Here is a 13799-nt window from a genome sequence, read left to right as displayed (position 1 = left end):
TACACGACTATCAAATTAACCGTGCTGATCTGCTGTCAAGGTGGATCAGGACAGAAATTTCCATGGCCCAGAGTACTCCATACCAATCCCGTATAGTTGTTTTGGATAGACATGTGGCTGAATCTCCAGTTCAGTCAGATTCGCAGCACATCGTCACTAACATGCCCTCGTTCCAAACCCTCAGGGTACAATATAGTTTGGCTCTGAAACGCTTTGCCGAGTCCCCCCAAAATTTTGAGGTCATCACTTCGGTGCCCCACCAACCGTCCTCTTCCTCTATCCCTGAAGTCCTTTATGTCTTAGACTCCTCCTTCAACCCTCCGACTCTCGCGCATCGCAGCATCGCAACCTCGGCCCTGCGAGAGAATCCCAGAACCCCTTCCCGGCTTCTCCTCCTCCTGGCAACCCAAAATGCAGATAAACCCTCGAAACCGGCCTCCTTCGAGGATCGCCTGACGATGATGGAATTGTTTGCCCACGGCCTGCTTGCGGACCTGAAACCCGTCCCAGACCATCGATATCTCTCGGGAATCGACATTGGCGTCACCAAGAAACCCTACTTTGTGGACAAGGCCGCGGAAATCGAGTCGGCAGGCGTTTACCCCCCCTTCGTCGAGCAGGTCCATCTCACCGGATACGACACGTTAATTCGAATCTTTAACCCCAAGTACTACCCGCCAGAACACACGCTGCGGCCACTGGGGCCCTTTCTATCCAAGCATCGGCTCCGAGTCACCATGCGCCCGGATACGGAATGGGGGACCAGAGCCGAACAGGAGGCCTACCTGCTCACCCTCGCCCAGGGTGGGATGGATGACCAGGGCGCAAACCGCGAGTGGGCCCAGCGCATCCGTCTGGTGGAAGGGAAGACGCCTGGCGAACGATCGGTGAGCTCGACTCGAGCCCGAGAAGCTATCCTCGCCCACCCGCACGACCTGGAATGGTTGGTTCTACCGGAGATCCGAGACTTTGTTATCTCTGAACGACCTTATGCCGAGTAGTGAATGGCCACGTAGTTACGTTATTTATGAAATATGAATGGTCAGAATTAACATGCTATTTCTTTCTTGTTTGCGATACGTGGTTGGACAAGATGGGGGGGGGGGGTACCTTAGTACCTATCTAGTTGCTATTAAACCATACACCAGTGTCGTCAATTGTACTGACTACAGAGTATAGATTTCTACTTTACATTACTAGATTAAGGTAGGTATATTATAAATGATGAATACCCGGATTTCGCCATTTTAAAGCTTCCATAAGCAAGTAGATCTCACCCTTGGTTCAAGTTTCGAGTCGATTGATGCGCTTTTGGTGACATGGATGGATGTAATTAAACGCGTGGAAATTCAGGGGGCGGGTGGAATCCCTGGGGAATTACTAGCGAGCTTGGTGCTATACCTAGAGACCTCTAGGAACCTGGAAACCTAAGGAATGGAGTTACAGACTAACTATTAGTATTGTTAAACTATAATAAATACTCTGTACTGGTAGAAATTAGAAGTACGGAGTACGGAGTATATTAACTAGTTATTAGTTGAAGACTGGGTGAAGGCGTAGTCAGCAACGCCAGTATCACGTGCCATACCGCCCAGCCAGGCTCTTGAATGCGAACGTTCCATTTGGGGATTCTCAACCTCATGGATTTGCTTCCAGGGTAGTGTGCAAGATGAGTGGCAATTCGAGTACGAATGTCCAGTCTAATACATTGGCGACCTCCCTGAAAGTGGGTGCTGTGAGTGGTATGTTTTCATCCTCCCCTTTTTTTGGTGAAACTAGGCGATATTTTACTCTATTTTACTCTTTGGGCGTAATCTCTGACTCTTCTTTCAACCAGGTGCTGCTGGACTTGTTTATGGAGGTATCTCAGGTGTTATCCGATCACCGCATCCCATCGTACATTCCCTCTCTTGTGGGATCCACTGGTTTGCATGTGGAACCTCTTTTTGGTGTTCGTTTTTCTTTTTCGGATTCTCCCCCCCCCCCCGGAACGCGAGCGCAATATTGAATTTCTATTTTAGGGTTGAGAAGCAATCTGCTCGCGCATTACTTTGAAGACAATGCTACGTCCAAGCAGCGAACCTACGCCAGTGCTGTTTCTGGGGGGATTGCTGGTGGTGGTGTTACCAGGTTGATGGGTGTGTGTCCTTTTTCCAGAGCAGGGGTGATGGTTTACTGATTTTGTCACTATTAGGAGGTCGGCTCATTCCAGGGGTGGTTGTCTTTTCTTTACTAGGTTATGTGGGACAGATCTCCTACAATGCGATCGATAGATGGCAGCTGGAGCAGGCCAATGCTCCCTCGAAGCCGATTCTGCAACGCATCGCGGACTCCAAATGGATTCCGCTCAAGGCTCTCTCTGATGATGAATACAGGGGGATTTTGCATGAAAAGTTGCTGAGCATCGAGGCTGAAATGGCACTCATCGATGAGAAGATTGAAGAGCTGCAGCAGTCCAAGCTAACCGTATCAGATCCGGTATCTTCTGCGCCGGAGAAACGGTAGTTTCAAGCCTGCAAAGAAGATATGCCACGGGAGTTTTTTTCCGACTACACTCGCTATCAATGAAAAGGACAGGACCCTTGAACGTGAAATGAGGGGCTGGGTTAGAGCTAGACCTAATCGCAAACTAATAACCACTGCAGTTCCACACTGTCGTGTGCCGAGCCGGTTCGCCTCGGGACGGTTGATACCCAAGATGGGAGAAAACTGGTATCGACCGTGAGAGTCGGCACGGATAGAGATGGCTGGAGTGTTATCCGCTCATCGACCTCTGTATACTAGATAAATATTCACATCAATAATGTAAGAGTAGGACGATAGAATTACGAAAAAAAAAAAAAAAAAATTCCGAAACCCAGTGCAAGAACGGAGTACTCGGTAGACGTCCACGATTGATGGGTCGGAGGAGTTCGTTCGAGAAGATGGATCGCCCGGGAAGGGTTTCTAGACGTGGAGAACGGAGGAAAGGAAGGAGTCTGTCTGCTGTCAACTCCAGGTCACTCACTGATTGCTCAGTGAGCACGCACCGGCCGCTATCTAAGGAGGGCGCACTGACTCGATGCTCAGGAGCACTCAGCATACACTGGGGGAAAAGCGTAGAAAACAGTTCGTCTTAGTTGAGTAAGATGCCGCGACCCGGTCCATCCAGAAATGTACCCGTCGAGTATCCGTACCAGAATAAAACAATAATTCTTCCCGTAAGCCCGCTAGTCAGTTGTGTCTGGTCGATCCAACCCCCAGTCGCTCATACGCTGGAGACTGACTGAGAGTACGAAGTAAGCAAATCTTAATCATCGTACGGTTCTCCCTTTTGGATCGCTCCCCCATCATCATCTTTCTGGCTGCTTCAACTTCACTGTAATCCCTTTTTATTTTTATTTCTTTAATCTTGATCCCCCTTTGCCATATTTGTACAAAGCATGAATGATTTACGATCCCCCCCCGTCTGTCTCGCGATTGTCTTTCCCAGCCCTGCTCTGAATTGAGAGTTGTCCTTGTCCCTTATTCACGAGAGAAACAACGGCTGGGGGATTTTGTCGGCCTGCTTCTGGCTCCCCCCCCCCCATCCCTAAATTAACGACGTCCTCTGAGAAAATAGTACTTGATCCTAGCAATCATCTCCCGTGGCTCACATCTCTCGATGGTTCCCCCCTTGAAGTTTGATCGCGAGCGACGATGACGCTATTTAGCCCGACCACTGTCCTCGTCGGCTTCCTCCTCCTCTACCTGTCCTCTTTCCTTATCTTCGCCATCGTTCGAATCGCAACCGGAATCTCCATTCAGCGAATCGGATACTTTTCTTTGCGCCGTATTGCATACGTCCCCCGCGAGGGAGTGCAGATCGAACTCCGCGGGCTTGGGCTTTCGTTACACCCCCCTTCTTTCGCCCAACCCACATGGCTGAGTCTACGGTTGACCGAGTTGAAGGTGACGCTAGACCCCTCAGCTTCGAGGAAGGATAGGAGTGCTGCCGGTAAATCCGATCCCGACGAGCTCCAAAGCCCCTCGGAGGAGGAACCGAGTCTGCGGCAAGATGCAGCAGATGACGTGACCCCCCCACGCATAAGCAAGACATGGATGACTCTAAACCGCGTCAAGGAACAGGTGAAACGGCTGCACCGACAAATTCAATGGCTGAAGCTAGTGGACATTGTCGCCGTCAATACGACCATCAATTTTGTCGAAGCTGGGCAGATTCAGATCGGAACGGTCTCCTTAGCGGTCGACACAAGGCGTAAGATGGTGGATCGAGGAAAGGTGTTTCGCCGGAAGCCAGAGGAGTCGGGGGAACAGCGTCCCGCGGAGTGGATAATGAACGTGCATAATATCCTGCTCGCTGTCGAGGGTAGTGAACCGATTGAAGTCTTGGATCATCTGGGGTTGAATATTCACGGCATGCTCCACCAAGGCCTTGATGGCCTCCGGGATACATCCGTGGCCTTTAAAATCGGGAGACTACATATTCCGTACGATGATCTGATGGCCCTCACGCGACGGATCAAACAGTCTCGCAAGCCCCTCTTTCCAGTCGAAGTCGCAGAACGCGGGGATAAGGTTTCGTTGGCAGACTTCGTCGAGGAGTTGGACAAGCCTGGAAGCCGGGACGATGCTATTGTTCAGACTGTTGCAGCATCAAAGGAATTCGCGGGGTCGTTACTGCGCGGAATCCAGGAAATCCAGGTGGCATTGAGCTTCTTCAGGCTCTCGAGGGCGATCCAGCCCCCCTCCCCCGGACAGAGTTCCGTATACCTTAATGTTGTGTCCCATGAAATAGGCGTTGATCTCCATCGCATGGATCAAACCAGTCCCTCTCATCGGATGTACTTCCAGCGGAATGATATCGCCCACCGTGCCCTCCTTGCGGCCATCTCCCTCTCCGTGAGCCTAGACGACAGCTCGGGCGAATCGGATAATATTCTATATATACCTATGGCCACTACAACTATAAAAACGACCTTACCCTCGAAAATAATCAGCTCCTTTGACGGCTCCAACCCAGAGGAACGGAATACTAACATCCTGTTCGCAAACCTCGTCATTACGTCTCCTGCCATTGACCTAGAGTCTCAACATGTCTCTAGACTGTTGGTATTGGCTCAAGCCAAGACGTCTGCTTCTCGTGGGAAGAAGAGGGATAGTCGTCGACTCATGTCTAGATTACTGCCGAAAGCCAGTATCAAACTTTCAGTTCATGAGCCCGTTGTTCGATTCGTCCTCCCGATATCAGAAACCTCCCCTGCTCCTGAAGATGACTATAACCTCCTCATCTCCTCCATCTCCTCCATCTCCCTAGATGTGGAATCTTCGCATTCATCAGAGGGTGGTGCCCACTACTCTTTATCATCTATCTACAGGGTTGCATCACACAAGCTCTATTATCAAACACCTTCTGGGATTAAGCATAACCTTTATTCCACCGAAAATATGGAATTCAAGGTGCTTCTTAGTGCTTCGCCGGAAGTGTGTGTCATAGCGTCGGGGACCTTAAATACATGTTCAGCACACATGGTTAATAGTGAAGTTAATCGCGGCATTCGACAAGTCATTGAACAGTTCCAGGCGCAAATGCAACCGAAGCAAAGATATCCCGTGTCGGTTGAAGAACGGAAGCCAAGGTTTTTGAGACGCCTGCCCCCTTGGCTGTCTCGTTTCCAATTTGAAGCAACCGGATTCAGCCTGGAAATTGCCGGAGTTGATACGCCGGTATCAGATGTCTCGCGAGGAGTGTCGTTACAGCTGGAATCTTGGACAGCGGATTACCGAGCCCAAAAGACTGAGCCAACGGTTGTGAGTGTTGTGAGAAGGCGCACCCCCAGTCACTCGACAATTGGCGATGAGTCGCCATTTAGGTTCCCTCCAACCTCACCACCTAGGCAAGCTAAAACTGGTGCTGCGGATGGGAGGCGATTAGCCTTCCATGTCCGTGGATTTGAGGGGTTTGTTATTGAATCCGAAGACTACCTGGAAGCAGAGCCGTTTTTCTCTTTTCCAAGATTTGAAGTGGCTTTTAGCACGTTGAGTGACCGTCTTGGACCCATTTTCAACATCAACTCCGTTCTCAAAGGGGTTTACCTCCAGTATTCTCTCTACCGCTACTACTGTCTAGGTGTAGCATTGTCTGTTCTCCAAGACGCCTTCTCAAAGCGATCCCCAACTCCTGAGCGGACACATCACCAGAAAGATACGAAGGAGTTTCCATATTCTTCGGCACCGCGTGCTGCCTCACAGAGGGGTGAAATTGTGACTGTGGACGTCAAAGCCACGGTTGTTCAACTGAAGACTTTTATGCCTGCGGACCCGCCAATGCTATTCCAGTTTTATGGCTTGACTGCGGGCCGTCATCGCCTGTCTTCTCCATTCGTGAGGGCTCATCTAGTTCGGTTACACGCAGAAGCACCAAAGCTTAAAGGGGTTTGGGCGAGAATCGTCAGTATGAATAACTTCCGCCTCGATCTACGACAGATGAAGTTAAAGCAAGGCGGCGACTTTGTGGAGGAAAAGTCAATTGATATTTGGACCGATTTTATCCGAATAGGAGTTCCTCATCACCTGATTATGCACCGTATTTTTGACAACTTCATCAATACCGCCAAAAGCCTCAAGCAGTTGCATCACCGATTCAAGAGTCACTCCCCGGATTTCGTTTCCGTAAGGGACCCTGAAGAGCCGAAGAAAGTTCCCAAAATATCCCTGCGCAGCAAAGCTCTATTATTTGAGTTAGAGGATGATGCGTTTGAGTGGAAGTTAGGCTGCATATATAGGACCGGTCTTCTCGAACAACGCCAAAGGCTAGCCCGAGAGGAAGCCTTCGAGCTCAAACTCCAAAAAATTAAGGAGTGCGATCAGCGACGAGCCTCTTCAAGGCTTCGCACTAGATCTAGCCACCGAACCTTGCGTAGTGAGCGGGTTAGCCAAGATACACGAAGAAGCAAGAGCGCTGATGCAAACCCGCGAAACGATGCACGCGATGATAAGCGCGGCCGGGCACGAAGATTCCGCTATGACGCCGAAGGCACAACCTGCTTGTCCAGTGAAGCTAAAGTCACGGGGGAGCAGGTTTGGTATCGCCTGCAACATTATAATGCACGAAGCTGGAAATCGAAAATTGACGCAGCTCTGCAATTTCAAGGCTGCTCGATCAAGGCTGTCCGCAATCTTTTCTCGGGAGCCGATGAACCCCCAGATGACGTGCACGAAACGGAGACGGTGCTTTCTATTCCAAACCGACCCGCCCTGATGGCAGCTTTGATTAGCGACCTCAGCTTGACTATCGATAAGCCAACGTTCCCTCTTGAGGAATATCCTGTATTCCTACATACGATCGGCAAAGGAATGCCCCTGGATACTAAGTACGCATTGCTTATCCCAATGAGCATTTCATTAGATATGGGTGAGGCACGTGTTAATCTCCGTGATTACCCCTTGGATTTGTTACATATCCCGGCCTTGCGGCCGGGACAATCACCAAGACTCCCAAGCTGGTGCCTTCGCACCAACTTCGTGATTGCGGAAGAGTACAGGGATTATAAATCGTCCAGGCAGGTAAGTGTGGAACTGGTTCCATCATCTGAGCTTGCCGATGGGACTGTAATAAGCCCTCCATTCTCAATCAATGTCTGGCGGTCTGTGAGTCCCGTCAAAACTTACTCAGACCCCGTGTTTGAAATCAATACAAATCTTCCAACCAGTATCTCTTGGGGAATGTCCTACCAGCCTGTCATTCAGGACATGATGAAGATTATTGAGGGATTTACGAAAACCGAAATTGACCCTTCTGAGCGGGTTGGATTCTGGGATAAAATCAGGTTAAGTTTCCACTCTCGAATTCGGGTCGTATGGAAGGAGGACGGTGATGTCCACCTCCGCCTGAAAGGCTCTCGCGATCCATACGTGGTAACTGGGTTCGGATGCGGGTTTGTCATGTGCTGGCGCAAAGACGTCCAATGGGACATTCATACCAGTGACAACCCGCAGGAATTTATGAGCGTGACAAGTGGCGAGTACGTTTTGGCCGTCCCAGACTACAGCCATGAGGCTCGATATCTGGCCGAAGCAACGGCCGAAGATCCGGACACTACCTCGAGCTCAAGTGATCTGAAGAATGCCGCTCTTTTCAAGAAGGTTATCATGAAGCTATCTGGCGACGTCAAATGGGCGGCAGGCCTGGTGTTTGAGCGCAATCTCGATGTTAACAAACGCTCGACGCACTTTAAACCCCATTATGATGTGATTTTGCAAAATCCCATCTATGTCAATGATGAACAGAGAAAGGTAAACTGTTTTATGAGCCCGAGATTGAATGCAATATAATTATTTACTAACGTAAATTCTAGGACTACGATGCTTATCGCGGATTCCGAAGCAACCACATTCATCTATCGGTTGCGGTCGTCGCTCCTGTCAGCCGAAATTGGTCGGCAAATTCCGCACAGCCGACCACGAGTTACAACACTGTCCATCTAAGTCCCAGGTTCTTCACGCATTTCTTCAGTTGGTGGTCGCTCTTCTCCGGAGTGATGTCTTTGCCTGTACGGCAGGGACCACTTTGGCCGGGTATTACAAAGACAAGCAAGAAGTTCAACCGGCACCTTGCCACTGTCAAGTATAAATTGCTTCTCGCTCCTTTGTTTGTAGCTCACATCTACAAGCACAAGGACCCCGAAGACTACGCCGAAGATGTAGTCACCGCTACGGGTCTCAAGGTGCGGCTGGACAGCCTCAAACTGGATCTTCATCAAAGACGTGAACAGATCCAGACCCAAGCTAAAGGCAGACTGAAGCAAACCCAAGCGAGTGCGATGCGCATAAATCGAGCCGAAGTGGATTTACAAGCCGCCGACTTCAGAGCTGTCTCGGCAAGTATTGAGGGAACGAGTCTGGATGACATTGAGACCAGAGATGATATTCTTTCTTCCTTCCAGCAGCCAGTGCCGCTAGTTGATATGTCCCGCTTTACAATTCCAGATCATAATCTCGATTGGATTGACATGGATGACTTTGTGGAACTTGACTGGATACTCCCGCAGGAGTCGAATCCTCGAACACAGATCCTGCCCTTGGCTTTCACACCACGCTTCAACTACTTCCGCCAGACAGATCATGGGAACATAACTCCGGACCAAACCGGCTACAGTACCTTTGGGAATGAGAACACCCACGAATGTGTCATGTCCGAGACTAACGAGCCCCGCCGAGTGCAAATGGATCTGATTAGGAACCGACTTGAAACCGTCGAAGCCCAACTCCACGACTGCACCCGTGCAATTGGCGAGCAGGAGCTTCAAATGGCGAAGGATATCGATCATGATCCTCAACTAAAGATCCAGCACCGCGACTACCTGAAACAGGCGGAGTCGCTCACTCGCCGACGTACATTCCTTACAGCCGGGCTTCACCGTCTCGAAAAGCAGCTGTTGCGGAGCAAGAGTTCTGATTCATATCCAGGCGAAAACGCTTCTCGCGCCGGAGCTGATTCGGATTCGTCCAGCGAGGTCAAAGACACGGAATTTGAAGGCTTGGACACATCTCCTGGCGATGACCTGCACGTTGATTTCAACAATCGGTTCATGATCCATAGCATCCAGCTCAAGTGGAACAATTCCCTGAGAAATATCATTCTCCGTTATATCCACCAGGTCAGCCAAAGGCGTGGTTTCGTGTACTACATGTCGCGAAGGGCCGTCAAATTCATCCTTGACATTGTTGAAGAACAAGGCAAAAGTCAAGGGAGCTATTCGAAGCTGTTCAGAAGGGATTCAAGACGGCCTTCCCTTGATGTCCGTGATGATGACGACAGTGTCGAGGATCGTATTGAGCAGCTACTGAGTGATGCCAAACGGTTTGTCAATGCAGAGGAGCCGGAATCTACGGACCAGAGGGAGGTACCAACAGTGCGGTCCGATAGTTTTAGTGAAGACATATCTCCGGAATATACTGCCCAGAATAGTTATCACTTGCGCCTTATTGCACCCCAGATCCAGCTTCAGAGTGAGAAAAACTCCAAGTCAGTGCTACTTGTCGCCGCCAAAGGCATGCAGCTGAAGGTTGTGTCTATCCGGGACAAGGAGCGGGTTCTCGACGACGTCAGTGGTCTTGTTCAACGCCGTTTTACCCTCGACATGGATGGCGCTCAATTCTTTGTCGCAACGCAAAAGAATTTGATGTCTCACTTGCAATTTTATGCAGGCAACAGATATGGCAACGCTCCAGGCTCCGCATGGCCACCGTGGTTGACACTTGAAGCTATGTTCGACTTTGAACTGAACCCGTTCGGATTTTCAAGGATTATCCAAAAGACCTCCGCTAGCTTACGATATGACAAGTACAACAACCTCCGTCTCAAGTATAATGATGAGGTCGCCAAAGCGCAGCCAGACCATCAAGCCGGCCCCGATGGTCAGGAGACTCGGATGGATCAAATCAGGGTCGACTTTCCTCAATTCCGAGCTATTTGTGACTCGGCTGAGTATTACACGCTGTATATTATCGTGCTCGATTTACTGCTTTATAGCGAGCCGCTTGAGAAGGTTCGCAATGAACGGCTGGAGAGGATCATGCTTACCTCTGATTTTAGCGACCTCAGAGGAGCTCCCGAGATGGTATACAAGCTACAGTCCCGTATACGTCAACTTGAGGAGATCAAAGAACATTTCCAAATCCATGCAAAGTACCTCGATAGAAAAGGTTGGGAGGACCGCTTGGTACTTGAGAAGGACATTGCCCGATGCGAGGATGAACTGTTCTTCTTGATGAAGGCAATCACAACATCGCAGAGAAAGGTTGAACCGACCACGACTGGAGCCAATGGAATCTTGCGCTGGAACATCTCCGCTAGCGAGTTCGTTTGGCACTTGATGAAGGACGAGTCAGAGCCTTTGGTTGAGTTCCAGCTGAGGAACGCGGAATACGACCGAACCGACAACAGCGATGGATCGAACCACAACCAAGTAGCAGTCGAACGTTTGTATGGCTTGAACCTGCTGCCAGATGCCATTTACCCGCAAATTATCGTACCTTATCTTGACCAGGCCCGGCGCCTCGATGGGCCCGATGACTACATGATCAAGGTCAAATGGCACATGCTGGAAGCAGTTGCCGGTATCCCAGTGGTCGACAACTTTGAGGTTTCGCTTTTCCCTCTTAAAATCCAATTGGAACATGAGCTTGGGCAGAAGGTCTTCGAGTACATGTTCCCTAATGTCGGGGGAAATGCCTTTGAGAACGGTGGCTTCTCGCCTTTCATGATCAAGAACGTTCAGCCGTTGGAGGACTCGGACTCCGACGAACACTCGCACGTAGTTACCGCCGCCGGCGTTCCAGGAAACAGCGACCAAGTGGACGAAAGTAACCCCAAGGGCCATGGTGCAATCGAGCTGAGGCTGCAGCCTACGCTGTCGTTGACCGAAAAACCTCGCATCCAGCACCGCCACACCCATCTTAAGGGTCTTGCAATGACGCCAATCCACAAAGATAACAACAAGCTCACCGATCGCGCAAGACCTACCACAAGTAGTTCCCTAATGAAGAAAAAGTCTGCCGACAGCCTGCGAGTTTTGGCGAGACAAGCTACCGATAAATCCTTCAATAGCTCCAACACCAGTGTGAATGATGAGAAGAAGAAGTTTGCCCTAGGTCGGATGGGTAAAGGGAAAGACAAGAAGAATATGGATGACTTTTCACAAATGATGGCCCGCGCATCGAATTACATGACGCTTGCCCACGTCAAAGTGCACGATGTAGTTCTTTGCCTGAGCTACAAGGGCAAGGGCGACCACAACCTGGAGGACCTCCATGACTTCGTTTTCCGGTTGCCGGTTCTAGAATACCGGAACAAAACGTGGTCGAATTTAGATTTAGCTCTGCGGCTCAAGAAGGACGTGATCAAGGCCCTTATTTCGCATGCACCGGCGATCCTGGGCAATAAGTTCTCGCACCACCGGCCATCCAAACAACAGCTGCGACGGTACCGAGAGCTTGCAAACTCCAACCAAGTTTTGCACAATCAGGACAATGCATCCATCATGGAGACGGGTCCAAGCTTCGCCAGTGCAGACTCCAACAGCGAGTTGTCGGAGTCACAATCGCACCGATCATCTCCCCTGGCACGGTCAAACTCTTTGGGGTCTAGTATGTTCAGCACTCATGACCAGAACGGGTTGTTGTTAGACTCGCATTCCGCAAGTGAAGTCGATGTGGATGCTCGCTGGGAGGTAAGTTTATTTCCGCCACAACGCAAGAAAGGAGGAAGCCATTCTAACGTTCCATAGCAATCGCGGAGAGTTGTCAATCCTCCGGCGCGCCCCATGACATCTGGCACTGCAATCCTACGCTCCGAGACAGTCCGCAAGTGGGATTTTTCAGAGGACGGGTGAGCTCATTATCTGCTGTGATTGACTTAGCACGTCCGCTAACTGGTATTGCAGTACCAACAACAGTAGCACCAACAAAATGACGATTCGCAATCTTGGCCGCAAATTAATTTCCTCTAGGAAATAGGTCGCGTCCTGTCCTCCGCGTTCCCTTGTACGATCTATTAAATTTAGGGCTGATTTCCCACATCACGCCCGCCTGCAATCTATTGTTTTGTTACGAATACCCCGGACGCAGTAAGTAGGTGGTGGTATATAGGCGTCAGGTTCTCGACCTCCCTAACTCGCTATATTTTTCTTTCTTGTCCGTGACATTTCTCTTTATTTTCTCCAGTTACTCTTAGCGCCTTGTTATCCCTACTGCTTACTCTTTTCTTCCCTGTACTATTCTGGGGCAGGGAGAGATTTACCGTTCTTAGACCCTCAATTTGCAAGTTGGATGTTATTATCTGGAGTTATGCATTTGTGATTTGGCGTGCTGCTACAAAACGGGTTGGCTCTATTGTCATCATATCATTGGTTGGTAGTTCGGAGCAGAAGGATGCGTGTGCATTGGATATAAAATGGGGCATCTGGCATCTTTCTTTCTTTCTTTCTTTCTCTTTTCTTTTCTTAGGTGTATAAAATAGGATGTATTAGTATTTAGGGTGAAATGTATGCAATTACATTAATTAGTACGATATACCAGATACCAGATATGGTCAATGAAGAAACCAGTCAAGCGTAATAAGTATATATATATATATATACATCAAGTAACGACAGGAACAGCTTGGGCTTTTCTTCTACTAGTTACTAAGCTATTCTCTCAATTATCCAACCTTGCTTGCTTGCTTGCATATTTGTATACAACGTCCTTGCGCCCCCTTTACTGGCTGGTATAAAGACACCCATTAGGGTTCTGGGCAACCTGCACCCGAGCAGCAATCCCCACACAGCCCTGGTTGTATCCGGGGTTGGCCACGCCGGCATCAGCCCAGATGCTGAACGCGCCCTCCTCCAAGCTACCGGGGCAAGCGATGAGGTCCTGCCCCGCGAACTGCAGGTGGTTGTCGCTGGTGATGGCCCAGCCTTTGCGCTCGCTGTTTGTCGGGGCGGGTTCGGCGCCGGTGGTGTATCCGATGACGCCTTGGCCTGTATCAGTTGTGATTATTAGTTATATATATATATATATATTCTCTGTGGTTAAGGTGCACCACTCACCCATTCCAGAACGATCAACAAAGATCTCCTGCGGAGTGGCCGAGGCGTCGTAGAGGAATAGAGCGCCGTCGTCGAGGTAGAACGTGGCGGTTTGCTCGCCGGGCCGGTCGCAGCTGGCGTTCTGGTGCTTGAGTCCGGCTAGGAGACTGCTTTTGGCTGCGTTGAAGGGCGCGTATTGCACGGCGTTGCCGGAGTGCATGGCCACGACGCCGAAGGGGTTGGTGC

At 50.0% G+C, this 13799-nt stretch overlaps 4 protein-coding genes across 4 annotated transcripts; 3 read left to right on the top strand and 1 right to left on the bottom strand.

Annotated features, from left to right (window-relative positions):
- Nucleotides 1-77: 77 nt before the first annotated feature.
- P175DRAFT_0505058 (nicotinate-nicotinamide nucleotide adenylyltransferase) lies at nt 78-1107 on the top strand. Its single transcript, XM_040898013.1, has one exon. It carries the CDS (start codon nt 162-164, stop codon nt 999-1001), a length of 840 nt encoding a protein of 279 aa, XP_040748686.1. The 5' UTR covers nt 78-161; the 3' UTR covers nt 1002-1107.
- Nucleotides 1108-1669: 562 nt separating this feature from the next.
- Nucleotides 1670-2505, top strand: P175DRAFT_0512441 (uncharacterized protein; the record flags this gene model as incomplete). Its single annotated transcript, XM_040898674.1, has 4 exons — nt 1670-1742; nt 1838-1951; nt 2022-2138; nt 2195-2505. 4 exons carry the CDS (start codon nt 1670-1672, stop codon nt 2503-2505), a joined length of 615 nt encoding a protein of 204 aa, XP_040748685.1.
- Nucleotides 2506-3678: 1173 nt separating this feature from the next.
- P175DRAFT_0446495 (FMP27 family protein) lies at nt 3679-12374 on the top strand (the record flags this gene model as incomplete). The annotated part of the gene is made up of 3 exons (XM_040894348.1): nt 3679-8274; nt 8337-12212; nt 12270-12374. The coding sequence occupies 3 exons, from the start codon at nt 3679-3681 to the stop codon at nt 12372-12374; spliced, it is 8577 nt and encodes a 2858-aa protein (XP_040748684.1).
- An 865-nt stretch (nt 12375-13239) lies between these two features.
- Nucleotides 13240-13773, bottom strand: aspf34 (cell wall protein PhiA; the record flags this gene model as incomplete). The annotated part of the gene is made up of 2 exons (XM_040898673.1): nt 13240-13505; nt 13575-13773. 2 exons carry the CDS (start codon nt 13771-13773, stop codon nt 13240-13242), a joined length of 465 nt encoding a protein of 154 aa, XP_040748683.1.
- Nucleotides 13774-13799: the final 26 nt, after the last annotated feature.

This window comes from Aspergillus ochraceoroseus, assembly GCF_002846915.1.
Source record: "Aspergillus ochraceoroseus IBT 24754 chromosome Unknown P175scaffold_11, whole genome shotgun sequence".
Classification (NCBI taxonomy): Eukaryota; Fungi; Ascomycota; class Eurotiomycetes; order Eurotiales; family Aspergillaceae; genus Aspergillus; species Aspergillus ochraceoroseus.
The sequence above is the reverse complement of the archived record's forward strand: the minus strand, read 5'-3'. Positions and strand labels throughout refer to the sequence as shown.